The 15,116-nt window shown below is 33.8% G+C and overlaps 1 protein-coding gene across 1 annotated transcript; it reads left to right on the forward strand.

The window, feature by feature from the left end:
• The first annotated feature begins 12,671 nt into the window (after positions 1-12,671).
• LOC110653681 (E3 ubiquitin ligase PQT3-like) lies at positions 12,672-14,894 on the forward strand. Its single transcript, XM_058129790.1, has one exon. It carries the CDS (start codon positions 12,882-12,884, stop codon positions 14,706-14,708), a length of 1,827 nt encoding a protein of 608 aa, XP_057985773.1. The 5' UTR covers positions 12,672-12,881; the 3' UTR covers positions 14,709-14,894.
• Positions 14,895-15,116: the final 222 nt, after the last annotated feature.

Consider the following 15,116-nt stretch of genomic DNA (forward strand, 5'->3'; position numbering starts at 1 on the left):
GATTAATTAAATAGGTTTGGTTTGCAATTAGATTGCAAAGTCCCTAGCATGACTTGAAACCAAATCTAGATTATTGGATGTATAATATAAGTTAAATTTATATTTAAAGTGTTTAAATATGAATTTAATTAATGAGAAATTAATTAATAGAGATTAATTAATTAATTTATATTTGATATAAATTAATTAGAAGAAGAAAATAATTATTTTGGGTTAAGAACTCAAAATTAAGACACAGTGGCATTTTGGTCATTTTGCAGTGTGACACGTGGCACCATGAGATGGTGACACATGGGATTACACATAAGCTTGCCAAATGTTTTTAATCATGTAAGATGATTAAAATCAAGATTAAATATAGGTTTGACACTTGGCACAATGTGATTGGGTCACTTAAACCTAGAGCTAATCAAAGGGTGACATGTGGCAAGGGTTTAACGTGTTAACCTAGCTATTTAAGTGTTGTTATGAGAAAATAAAACACAACCAGCAGCCACACTCCTTTGTCACGCCACTTTGAGGGTTTTCATCTCTTCTTCTTCATCTCTTATCAATTCAAAGAGATTAGCCATCAATCTCTTGAATTAAGAACACTAGAAATTGTTTCTAGTGTCCTGTTTACATCTTTAATCTCTTAAAAGGCAGAACTTGATTTTCTAATTAATAGAAAAAGCTTTAGAAGCTATTCAAGGGCTGCCATAGGTGTTCTTGGTGTGGACAAGCTAGAGGGACAACATCTGGTGTCCTGAAGATGAATCTCAAAGGCGCAGACACGCTGCAGTGCATCAAGAGGTTAGTGTAATCGTTCTTGATTTAATCTAGGGTTCTAAAATTAATCTGATTAATTTTAAAATCTTAAATGGCAAATACAGATCCAAAAACATATTAAAAGAGTTTTAATATGTTGTTTATCATTAAAATCAAATAGATAAAAATAAATCTTGCATGATGCATGTGACCCTAGGTGAAGATTTTTGAATTCAATGGTATAAACTTGTGTTTTTCACGCTTCCGTTCCTTCAATTGGTATCAGAGCCACTATATTTGCCATTTAGATTGATGTTTATATGATTTAATTGTGTGTTTGATCATGAGATCAAGAGTTTATTGCTGGTTGCAAAGTCAAAGTGGTGGCACAAATGATGAACACCATGGTGTGCATGGTTGATGCATCACAATGGTGTGCAAAGGTAAATGGATGGTGAATGTGCAATTGTTGTATGATTTAAGATCCATTTTATGTCTAGTTAAATTGTTTAATTAGAATTTTTATCACACAATTAAATTATGATTCAAATCAGAATTTTAAAAAATTGTTTGAATGTGATTCAAATCTGAATTTTAAAAGTTGTTTGAATGTGATTCAAATCTGAATTTTTTAAAGTTGTTTGAATCATATTTAAATCTGATTTTTTTAAAATTGATTGAATAAAATTCAGATCTGATTTTTTAAAAAATATTTGAATGTGATTCAAATCTGTTTTTTTAAAAAATATTTAAATGTGATTCAAATCTGAATTTTTAAAGTTGTTTGAATGTGATTCAAATCTGAATTTTTAAATTTGTTTGAATGAGATTCAAATCTGAATTTTTAAATTTATTTGAATCATATTCAAATCTGAATTTTTAAGTTGAATATGAAATATTCAATTTAATTTAAGTATGTATGTTTTATTTAATTGTTAAATAGTGATATGCATGATGGATGATTATGGACTATAAAAGACCAATGTGATTGGATTTATTTCTTTTATGTTTCTTTGGGATTGCAAATTAATTAATTTATTTTAATTTATTTTGGGCTTTTATTATTAAGTTTGTAATAATTTTTGGGTTGTAATTTCATTTATTTAAGTTCTTGTAAATTCGCCTTGGTATGCCAAGGATTACCATGTAATATTGGATTGCTAGAAGTTCAAGGAGGTTAAGAGCATTGGTGGGACCAGTGGGAGGAATTCAAGATCAAGTGTTGATTATGTACTCCTTCAGCAACTCTTGTAAAATGAATGAATGAAATGCACCTAGGAATGCCCTGATTCAATTCTTGGTGGCTCAGAATTGAATCCCTTAGAAAGTCCATGATCATACCATATTTACTGCTTATCCATGAATGCATGAGATGTATGGGAATGTATGCTATTATATGATATATGCATGTTAAATGGATAATGTGCAAAGTGAGACCTTAATAGTAATTAGAATGACCATAAAATCTTCCAAACAAATGATTAAGTTGGAAATGCTATAATTAAAGTAATTATAACATAGGCCCTCCATTGGGGCAATTATTTAAAGAAATTTTAAATAGTTGCATGAGATGCAATTAATTTAAGAGATTTTCTTAAGAATAATTGTTAAGCATGAGATGTTGTAAATATGTAAATGGTTTAGTGGCCAATATTGGATGTACCTGAGGACATTAAAATTATTTGCATAATTACTGGCTCAATGGGATCAACTTAACTAATGCAAGATAAGTCAATAATGGATGTACCTGAGATTTTGAGCATTAGGGGCTAGGTAAAAGATTGAACCTCACATGAGATGTGATGGGCAAGGAGTTGCTCACTTATAGTTTATTGTAATTCCAATAATGGATGTACCTGAGGATGATCAATAGAATTATAAGAATTCAATCACCCACTAGAAATCCATCCAACTAGGATTTCCGTTTTCTACTTTGGAAGTGTAGGATTTGCTAAGTTAGTGGGAGGACCAATTTGATTAAAAAACCATAATCATTTTGGTTAATTACATGATACATTTACTAATTAATCTGGTTATTTTCTGCAGTTAATTTTCTGATAAAAATGAGCACAAAACAACCACCACCATCCAATATCCTTGCAAGCATACTTGATCACAATAGGTTGACAGGACCTAATATGTATTATTGGCTATTAAATTTGAAACTTGTCCTGAACCTTGAACATATAGGATATGTTCTAGATTCAAATGTTCCTGGTCCCTTACCTCCAGAGGCCACACAAGAGGAACATGAAACTTTGGACAAGTGGAAGGAGCATGATATGAGAGCTAAGTGTTACATGCTTGCTTCCATGAGTAATGAGTTACAGAAGCAACATGAGAACATGCAGAGTGCGAGTGAGATCCTCCTTCACCTACAAGAGTTGTATGGTGAGCACAGCAGGAATGCTAGGTATGAGATATCTAGACAGCTATTCCGTATGAGGATGTCTGAGGGACAGAATGTTGGGGATCATGTCCACAAGATGATTCGACTAATTGAGCAGTTGGAACATCTTGACTTCAACATGGATTTCCAACTACAGACGGATTTAATCCTTCAGTCCCTTCCTGAGTCTTTTGGGAATTTTGTGACAAATTTCCATATGACTAAACAGGAATGCACCTTAGCTGGTTTACTCAACAGGCTGGTTATTGCCCAAAAGAATATGCCAGGCAATAAAGGAAAAGAGGTAGCTTTGGTTGCATCTTCTTCTGCTGGAAAGTCCAACAAGAACAAGGGCAATAAGAAAAAGAAACCTCAAATTCCTGGTCCTTCTAAGAAAATAGCTAAACAGAAAAGGAAGACTAAAGCTGATAAAGGCAAAGGAAAGTGTTTCCACTGCCAACAGGAAAGTGTTTCCATTGCCAATAAGAAAGTGTTTCCATTGCTAGTAAGAAAGTGTTTCCACTGGCCAGAGTATAGCAATCTAAATGAATGCAATGCCGTGGTGAAAACCAACTCAAGTTCAAAATATATTTGGCACTTAAGGTTATGTCATGTTGCAGAAGATAGGATTGCAAAACTGGAGAAAATGGGGATTCTATCCTCATTGGGCTTTGAGCCTACTCCAACTTGTGAATCTTGCCTTCAGGGCAAAATGACTAGATCACCCTTTGTTGGACAGGGGCTAAGAGCTGAAAATATTTTGGAGCTAATACATAGTGATGTATGTGGTCCATTTAAAGAAATGACTAGAGGGGGTTTTCATTATTTTATTGCCTTTACTGATGATAAATCAAGGTTTGGGTATTTATATTTGATGAAATACAAACATGAATCTTTTGAAAAGTTCAAAGAATTTAAATCTGAAGTAGAAAATCAAACAGGAAAGAGTATTAAAGCTCTTCGATCAGATCGTGGAGGTGAATATTTGAGTACTAAATTTGATGAATACTTGAGAGAGCATGGCATTGTTTCTCAGCTGACTCCTCCAGAACGCCACACCGAATGGTGTATCTGAAGGAGAAATCGTACCCTATTGGATATGGTACGTAGTATGATGAGCTATACTGATATGCCAATCTCCTTTTGGGGATTTGCATTAGAATCAGCTTTGTATATTCTGAATAGGATTCCATCAAAATCAGTTTCTTCCACACCTTATGAGATATGGCATGGAAGAAAACCAAGTCTTAAGCATGTTAAGATTTGGGGTTGTCTAGCTTATATCAAAAAGCTGAACACTGATAAATTGGAGACCGGATCGTAAAAGGTCGATTTGTTGGATATCCAAAAGATAGTTTTGGATATTATTTTTATTTGCCTACTTCACAAAAGGTTGTGATAAGTAGAGATGCCACATTTCTTGAACAACAGTTTGTTCAAGAAGGAGGCAAAGGAAGGAAAATAGAGTTAGAATTGGAGAATTCTGACCAACCAACTGATCAAATGGATATAGATCCATCTAGTCAACCAATACCCGTTGATGAAACATCTACAGCTGTACCTCGTAGAACAACCAGGGTATCTCACCCACCAGTGAGATATGGTTTTCTTCATGAAGAAGAACAAGAGTTGTCTGCTCATGAAGAAGTAGATCATGGAGATGATCCACTTACCTATGAAGAAGCTATATCAGATATAGACTCTTCAAAATGGATTGATGCTATGAAATCCGAGATTGATTCCATGTATAAGAATCAAGTTTGGGATCTTGTTGACCCACCTGAAGGTATTATACCTATAGGGAACAAATGAGTTTTCAAGAAGAAAATTGGTTCTGATGGAAAGGTAGAGACCTATAAGGCAAGGCTAGTAGCGAAAGGGTTTCGCCAAAGGCAAGGAATCGACTATGAGGAGACTTTCTACTTTGTTGCCATGCTTAAATCAATTAGGATTTTATTAGCAATAGCTGCGTACTATGATTATGAGATTTGGCAGATGGATGTCAAAACAGCTTTTCTCAATGGATACATTGAAGAAAACATTTTCATGGAACAACCTAAGGGATTTGAATCTCAAGATGGTTCCAAGGTATGCAAGCTAAAGCGATCCATTTATGGGTTGAAACAAGCTTCGAGGAGTTGGAACATTCGTTTTGATGAAGCCATTAAATCCTTTGGTTTTATCAAAAATGAGGATGAGCCATGTGTATATAAGAAGGTTAGTGACAGTGCTATCACTTTCCTTGTCTTATATGTGGATGACATACTGTTGATGGGTAATGACACAGGTATGTTGACGACTATAAAGGTATGGTTATCAAATACATTCTCCATGAAAGACTTAGGGGAGGCAACCTATATTCTTGGGATTCGCATCTATAGAGATAGAGCGAAAAGAATAATTGGTTTATCCCAAAGTCTATACTTGGAAAAGGTGTTAAAGAGGTTTAACATGCTTGATTCCAAGAGAGGATTGTTACCAGTGAGACATGGTATCCACCTTTCTAAAGAGATGTCTCCAAAGACATCTGAAGAAAGAGATAAGATGGCCAGGATTCCATATGCTTCGGCTATTGGAAGTTTAATGTATGCAATGTTGTGTACTAGGCCGGATATCGCATATGCTGTTAGTTTGACTAGCAGGTATCAATCCAATCCAGGTTTGGAACACTGGATAGCTGTCAAGAATATCCTTAAGTACTTGAGAAGAACTAAGGATTTATTCTTGATTTATGGAGGTGGACACTTACAATTGGATGGTTATACTGATTCTGATTTCCAATCAGATATCGATGATAGAAAGTCTACCTCTGGATATGTGTTCATTTGTAATGGAGGTGCAGTCAGTTGGAAGAGTTCCAAACAGAGCACGACTGCAGATTCCACTACAGAGGCTGAGTATATTGCTGCATCAGATGCTGCAAAGGAAGCTGTTTGGATAAAGAAGTTCGTGACAGAACTTACAGTAGTTCCTTCCATTGAGTCAGCAGTTCCACTACACTGTGACAATAATGGAGTAGTCATACAGACTAAGGAACTAAGGTCTCACCCAAAATCCAAACACATAGAAAGGCACTACCACATTATCAGACATATAGTTGGGCAAAGGCGATATAGCCATGCAGAAAAATAGCATCAGCTGAAAAATCCAGCTGATCCATTCACTAAGCCTATGTCACAGACTCAGTTAGACCGACATCTTGAGAAGATAGGTCTAAGATATTGTAATGAATGGCTCTAGTGCTAGTGGGAGATTGTTAGTAGTATGCCCTAGAGCATATCATTTAGTATGTATCTTGTACATATTTTTATTAATAAAAGGCATTTCCACTTTTCTATTTATATAATATATTTATGTGTAATAGAAAAGGTCCATTGATATTTTGTTAGAAATATTATTCTTAAGTTGTTAAGAATATGAGTGACAATATTTCTAGCACAAAGTATCATAAATAGGTTCATAATCAAGGATACTTCATAATAAGGACATGACTTATCCAGAAAGATTGTATTCATATTTGTTCCCAAGTTATTTATATGAGATATAAATAAGATGGAATGGTGAGTCTCATGCCATATAACAAACATGATAGACACTTATAAATGATAAGTAGGCCGAACTAGTGACACTTATGACAAGCACATGGAGTTTACTCTTGTCAATGTTTTGTCATAAATCATATCAGTGCATATAATCTTTAGACCTGAGATAGCACAGTTATCTTGTATATAGGTAGTTTGACTTTGATACTGCTTTGATACTTGTACTGTGTATGGGTATATGGGCATCTGTTGGCTCCTACTAGTTATATATGGAGGTAGGTGTTGATCAAGATGGAATCTGTTCCTCTAAGTAAATAGAGATAAAATCCTATGTTTATTTAATTGTTCTTGATGTTTCAAGTTCCTGGCCAGGACAGATAGATTTATTCGAAAGAGTTTCTGATGAGAAAATCTTTTTAATCAAGAACTGGAATTAAAAGAGAACATAATATTCATAGCAAATGGAGTTTGACATAAACCATGACTCCAGCTTGAGTTGGGATTTTGTAACAGAGAGATTCTAGTGCATGGTAACATATGATTATAGGTTCATTTAAGATAAACCTTATTACTAATTGGGTGGCCATGGCATGCTATGCTAGGTGTTAACCATGTCTATGAGGTTCATAAAATGATTTAGAGAAATCATTTATGGTAAGAAAGAGTTCTGATGATATTAAGAGTTGATATCATGTCTCATTGCCAATTAGTGATGAGCCTAGTAAGTCACACACATACACAAGTTATCACCTATTTAAATATGATTTAATTAATTAATTAAAGAGTTTAAATTGATTAATTAAATAGGTTTGGTTTGCAATTAGATTGCAAAGTCCCTAGCATGACTTGAAACCAAATCTAGATTATTGGATGTATAATATAAGTTAAATTTATATTTAAAGTGTTTAAATATGAATTTAATTAATGAGAAATTAATTAATAGAGATTAATTAATTAATTTATATTTGATATAAATTAATTAGAAGAAGAAAATAATTATTTTGGGTTAAGAACTCAAAATTAAGACACAGTGGCATTTTGGTCATTTTGCAGTGTGACACGTGGCACCATGAGATGGTGACACATGGGATTACACATAAGCTTGCCAAATGTTTTTTTAATCATGTAAGATGATTAAAATCAAGATTAAATATAGGTTTGACACTTGGCACAATGTGATTGGGTCACTTAAACCTAGAGCTAATCAAAGGGTGACATGTGACAAGGGTTTAACGTGTTAACCTAGCTATTTAAGTGTTGTTATGAGAAAATAAAACACAACCAGCAGCCACATTCCTTTGTCACGCCACTTTGAGGGTTTTCATCTATTCTTCTTCATCTCTTATCAATTCAAAGAGATTAGCCATCAATCTCTTGAATTAAGAACACTAGAAATTGTTTCTAGTGTCCTGTTTACATCTTTAATATCTTAAAAGGCAGAACTTGATTTTCTAATTAATAGAAAAAGCTTTAGAAGCTATTCAAGGGCTGCCATAGGTGTTCTTGGTGTGGACAAGCTAGAGGGACAACATCTGGTGTTCTGAAGACGAATCTCAAAGGCGCAGACACGCTGCAGTGTATCAAGAGGTTAGTGTAATCGTTCTTGATTTAATCTAGGGTTCTAAAATTAATCTGATTAATTTTAAAATCTTAAATGGCAAATACAGATCCAAAAACATATTAAAAGAGTTTTAATATGTTGTTTATCATTGAAATCAAATAGATAAAAATAAATCTTGCATGATGCATGTGACCCTAGGTGAAGATTTTTGAATTCAATGGTATAAACTTGTGTTTTTCACGCTTCCGTTCCTTCACCTACTGCTGGCCAAAATTCATACCCCTTTGTTTCATGCATGATTTTCATCCTTTTCCATGTTATTTCCCATAAGCAACCCTAATTCTATGTATATATAACAATTTAAGCTTGTGGAGAAGCTTACCTCTAATGGAGCCTTTTGCAAACTTCAAATTCCTTCAAGTTTCCTTGAGTTTCTTTCTCCCAATCTTCAATTGGAGGTCCAATTTGAAGTTTTCTAACAATTTGATGGAAATTTTATGGAAGGATTGGGAGGTTCAAAAGCTTGGAACAAGGAAAATGGAGAATGGAATTGATAAAGGGGGAGTCGGCCAAATCTTTAGGAAGAAGATGACTTCTTTTTTTTTTTTATTTTTATTTCTTGTCTCTTGTATAATTATTCCCAAAATTAGTTTATTTAAATTATAATTTTTAATTGTGTCATGATGAGGTCATGCTTATGTTATAATTCAAATAAAATTTGAAAATTTCATTTCTTTCTTTTCTTTTCCTTACACATTTCTATATTTTAAATTCTTTTTCAATGTCTTAATCTTGCTCAAATTAATGGACATTTAGGTCAAAAGTTAACTCTTGAAGTGAATTGACCAAAATACCCCTCACCGGGTTATAGTCCATCTTTTTCCATAACACTCGATGAGTCCAAAGGTTATGGTTCATTTATTAGTACTTATTCTTTTTTCATTTCTATGGTTTTCACATTCCCAATAATTTCTAAATAATTCCTTAACTAAGGATTTTATGGGTTCCCACATGAATTTATGGTAGCAACTGAACTTATAGTCACTTCCCATATAGGTCACTCATCGCTGTGACCTAGGCTCATTTAACCTATTGGTACTCCATTTCTTTTATTTTTATCCAACTCATTTGATCTCTATTAGTTTAGTTTATGGATTCTCTATGTAATTTAAGTTTAGTTCTAGACATTCTAGCTGTTCGGACAAAAATTAGTTATCGGAACAGTAGAATGTACATGACTACTTTGTATGAGGATGTTACAAAACCTTTAGTTAGTCATCTAAGAATGTTTAGATGTATTTGTTACACACTTGTTCCTGATGTTAAGAGGAGCAAGTTGATCACAAGGTTAAAATTGGAGTGTTTCTTAGACATGGCAGCAATGTAAAGGGTTATAGAGTGTTTAATGTGCAGACTAAGAAAGTGATTATTAGCAGAAATATCAAATTTATTGAATTTGCATCTTGATGTTGGGATAAAAAAGAAGTTATGACTACTAGCAATGATTTCAGTTGTGGAAACATGCCTCAAGAACAAGATGCAACTCTTTGGAAGATGAAGTTGATGTTGGAAGTGATTTAGAAAATGATTTTTGTTCTTTGCTACATTGTAGGTGAAATTTCTGTAATATACAAAAGAAAATGATTGGATATGAGTTGGCAAATCTTGAATAAGGTAGAACAGGCACCATACTCAATACTATAAATATGGCTCATTGCACTTGCCAAGGTATGCAATTCTATTATATTATTACTTTTCAGTATTTGCTATTTCTTTGGCATTTACTGACTTGAGCATCGAAATGGCCCTGCTTAGGCTACCGACCTCACCTCATTTCAACACTAAGACCATTCACTGACCCAAGAATTTCAGGCAACATCAGTTATATTTATGTATCTTTTTCCCATTGTTTCAGTAACAAAAAAAAATCTATTTTTTAAACCTTTTTTTCCTTCAAAAAGTTACCCAGTAGTGTTTGGATTGATGGAAGCAAAGAGAAAAAAAAAAAAAAAGAATTGATATCTCTAAATTTGTTATCCTGTCACGGGATGACTTCTTGAAAATGATCACCATTTTCGAGAATTCTAGTAGAAAAGAAAGAAGACTTTTTTTTTTCCTCCTTGGATTGAGAGGTGAGAAAGATAATTGGATTGAATGGAAAATTTTAAGTCACCAATTGTTAATTTTGCAAATTAAGGTCTATATTTAATTATTTATTTATGCATAAGAGTGGGAGAGGGGTAAATTATCTATGTATGAAATTTAACTCCAAATGTAACTTATGTAGAATTTAATTATTGTATTTCATATTTTAATTTTTTTTATCAAATATATAATTTCATTTACATATGAAATTTCATTGTACATTTTAAATTCATTGATTTGAGGTACAATCTTTCTTTGGATGCTTGGATTGGAAACCTGCTGAGCCTTGAAGCCCACTACAACTTATAGGTTCTTCAATAGTATGGGTGAAAAGTTCTTAAAAAAAAAAAGAAGGAAAACCTAAGCATTCCAATATATTGGTTTTACAAGGAATGGAGGACTTTAGCTATGCAGAAAAGTAATGTTATAGGGTTGAAGAGAAGTTCCTTGATTTCTGGATGGAACGAGGTGGACCTATATTTCCCCTTAGAGACATCAATAACATGAAGCCCGGAAGGTTCAGGGCTGAGAAGGGGATGAAATCAAACTGACTCTAAGTGGCCTCAATTGATTTTGATTTTAAGGTGATTTGGGAATGGATTCAATCTGATTTGAAGTGGTTTGAATTTCAGTTTATAGATGGTTTGATTCAGTTTTAATTCAATTTCAAATTGATCTTGTTTAAAATAAATCATGTTTTTTCAAATTTGACTATTTTATTTTCTATTTATTTTTTCATTATGAAGAGTGAAACTCTATGCTAATCAATGACATTTTTTTTAATCACGAGACATCATTTATTTCTTACGGTTCTTTTTGCACATTGTTGCCTTCTATAACGATGATTTTAGTTGGTGAGCGTGGCAAAGTATAGTACGCAGGCGAAGCATGTGGAGTAGAAAACAACATTCAGTCATCTATGTCAATCATCATAATAGAAAACCTCTTCCAAAATGATGACCCTAATTTTCTTCATTGTCATTTTTTTCTTTGCTTTCTTTCTTCTTTGCAGAAGAAGACAAATCCATCTCCACATCCTCTCCGTCCTCTTCTTTTATGGTGAACAAAACCTTTATAATGCATGCTGCTTTAGAATATACATCTGTACGTAGGCATAATTTGCAAGAGTGATGACGTCGTTGCTGTTGCTATTTCTGCATCAACTTTGATGCGAGAGCTCTGATTCTGGATTGGATAGAATGATTCATCACTTTAACGTTCTTTTTTCTTTCTTATGCATATTTCATTCCATTGAACACCCAATGGGCTAGATACACAGATAAAGGCTTACAGCCGGAATTAGAATAAAATAACCCCTAACCAAAACAAGGCCTAGCCCCATGACCCAACCCATCGAATCTATAATCTTCTCCTACGTTGAAGCACATAGAGAACGACGAGTTCTCAACCATCAATCATATATAAAAAGGTGACTATTTGAATAATTTATCAAGATTATCGATAAGTGGTCTAAAATTAGAATTAAAGGAAGATTGAGTTTTTCTAATTTATCCTTATTTTGCTTTGCATTTTTATTGTGAAAATTAAAAATTACAGATAATAGAAAAAAATTAATTAGTTTTTTTAAGAAAATGAATATTGAGATAGATAAAATTTTAAGAGACTGAAAAATTATAGAGATGAAAATATTAGAAAAGTGAGAAATGAGAGAAAAATCCTAGATTTGAAAATTAAGAGAGATGAAAATATTTGAGATAAAAGAAAGAATAATTTAAATTATTTAAAATGTTTGATATTTATAAAAAAAAATATTTCTAAAATATCTTTAAAAAACAAAGAAACGAAATCCCTAAAGATTTAAAAGAATAGACATCAAGTCTAAGGATGGTAATGGGTAAGGTACCTGACATGAATCCAAATTCGATTAATATTTTCAAAACCTGAACCAGTCTCAAACTTGATTAAAATTTATTCTCAATTATTCAAATCAGTCCGAACTCAATTATTATTACCCGAAAAATATCAGAATCCATTTAATTTTATATTTTTAATTAAAAATCTAGATAAAAAGTATTTTTATTAATAATTCATATTCTAAAAATTTAATAATTCTAAAAAATATTTTAATTTCATCTTATATAAAATAAAATATATAAAAATTTATAAATATTATTATAAAAAATATATCTTTTATATTTAATTAAATTTTAAGCCTAAACCCATCCTAAATTTAATTATATACTTCATAAACTCATCCTATTAGATTACCATTGATTAAATATACACAAAAACACCAAGTCCAATTGGATTTGGGATTAATAAAACTTCCTACGCGTCTATGGCTATGCTTGCACCTCAAGCAGTTACGCGTCTGTGGCTATGCCTGCAGATTGGCTTACAAAAATTTCTGTTTCACTGGGCAATTCACAATTCGATCGCATGTTGATTATACTTTTTGATCCTCTTGCATACGAGTGAAATAGCAATTTCTCTCTCTCATATTAAAGTTTGTATTCTTTCGTTACTATTCAATTCGATGCCGATATATTTTAAATTTTTCAGTGCCAAAGAGTATGATTCAATCTCTGTGGATGGCTCTGTTATTTCTGTTGATGCTTTGAAAAGGAAAATTTTTGAATATAAGTATAAATCTAATATGAAGTCTCATTCTAATGGTCTATGTTTTGGTACTGATTTGGACCTTGTGGTCATTAATGCCCAGACCAATGATTGTTATGTTGATGATATGTTGATTCCTAACAATACTCGTGTCTTGATTCGCCGTATTCCTGGAACGAGGCGTGGCAAGCCCGTAGACACTGCAACTATTGTTGTTATTGAAAAGCAACAGCCACTTAATTCCTCTTATCGCACTGGTTCATCCAATACCGAAACTGTTGTTACTGCTTCATCCAGAAGCACCCCCGTAAATACTGGTGGTAGTTCTGTGTCTGCAAGTACTATTACTAGTTTGTCCTCAAAAAAATGCAGCGGAGACGCAAGTTTTGGATATGATGATGGGTTTGGGGACGATGTGTTTGTGATTCCCAGAATGAAGCCAGCTCAGTCTAGCATGACAAGTGTAGATGTGGAATCTGATGAGGACAGCAAGATTAAGGCTTTAGTCAATACTCCAGCCTTGGACTGGCGGCTTGAAGTTTCTATTGGTGTGGGTTCTAGGACCCAAGGCGTGAATGGTAGGGGTTGCGGAAGAATGGATGGCCATAGTTTTGGTGGATTGTGGAAGAAAACACCTCCAGAAGGTTATATATGTCACAGGTGTAAGGTGCCGGGACATTTTATTCAGCATTGCCCAACAAATGGAGATCCAAATTATGATTTCAAAAGAGTAAGGCCTCCTACTGGTATTCCCAAGTCGATGCTGGTGCCTAACCCAGATGGCTCTTATGTTTTGTCAAGTGGTGCAACTGCTGTTTTGCAGCCTAATGATGATGCTTTTAAGAAGGAAATTTTTGGCTGCTTCCCTTCAAAGAGATCCTGGTCTGTTAGTGATCTTCCACCAGAACTCCTCTGCCCCTTGTGCAAGCAAGTAATGAAAGATGCTGTATTGACTAGCAAATGCTGTTTCAAGAGCTTTTGTGATAAATGTATTAGAGACCATCTAATCATCTCTAAGTTGAAATGTGTATGTGGAGCAGCAAACGTCCTTGCTGATTCTCTGATTCCAAACATGACACTTAGAGATACAATTAATTGCTTTGTGGAGTATAGTTGTGGTAATAGCAGTAGCGGTGAAAATGCGAAAAGCAACTCTTTTCGAGTTATGGATGTGGAATCGGCTCTCTGTTTGCAACCTCAGATTTCTACAAAAAGACTGCCTGCAGGATCATTTCAGGAATCGAAGAAGACAACCCTTGATAATATAGAAGACGAGGCAAATAAAAGGAAGCTTCTTTATGATCCATACCAGATTGCTAAAAAAGCTAGAACTACAAGAGCAGCTGATGTATCTGAAGCCACTATTGGGTCAACGAGAATGAAGGATACAAGTGTTCTGGTGGTTGAGGAAGAAGTGCAGGAAGAGGTGGTTTCTCGCGAGGGAGGAAAGAATAGGAAAGTGACTGAGGATGAAGTTCAGAAAAAATTGGTTTTCAGCAGAGGAGGAAAGAAAAAGAGAGGAATAAAAAATTCTCAAGATGACTCTCACAGCTTTTTGATGCCTGTTGGCTCTTATGCATATAATCCATATTGGGCAGGTGTGCAGGCGGGGATGGAAGGATACGTAGCACCTTATTATGCTGCTGGTGCAATGAATTATGGGCTGAGCCCCTTTGGGACTACATTCAATGGCATGATGAATCAAACCTCTTTCAGTATGCAGCAAATGTGCGGCAGGCAATGAAGCTATTGGCGCAAAGCTCTACAATGATTTTAACTGCAATTGTTCCTCTTTTCTTTTTTCTTTCAGGGCTATATGCATAAATAATCAAATCCAACATTGAGACAGAGATGTAGCTTGGTCTAACATTGACTTTCACTTGTAGTTGCTGATTTGGTATTTTAATAAAATTTTCATTTTTTCCTAGTACATTTTTTGCTTATTTTATTTATCTGCTCTCTCAATGAAATGACATTTGCAAAAAGACACATTGAGGATTGTAATAAAGCCTAAGAGGCTGAACAAATTTTGTAGTATGATGAATCTTTTGGAAGCGTATTCATAAGTCCATTATTAGGATTCCATTTTGATAGTAATTGACAGGCACGATGGCGGGCATATGTTGCAATTGTCTCTGGATTCATGAATCTT

The sequence above is a fragment of the Hevea brasiliensis genome, chromosome 11, assembly GCF_030052815.1.
Source record: "Hevea brasiliensis isolate MT/VB/25A 57/8 chromosome 11, ASM3005281v1, whole genome shotgun sequence".
Classification (NCBI taxonomy): domain Eukaryota; kingdom Viridiplantae; phylum Streptophyta; class Magnoliopsida; order Malpighiales; family Euphorbiaceae; genus Hevea; species Hevea brasiliensis.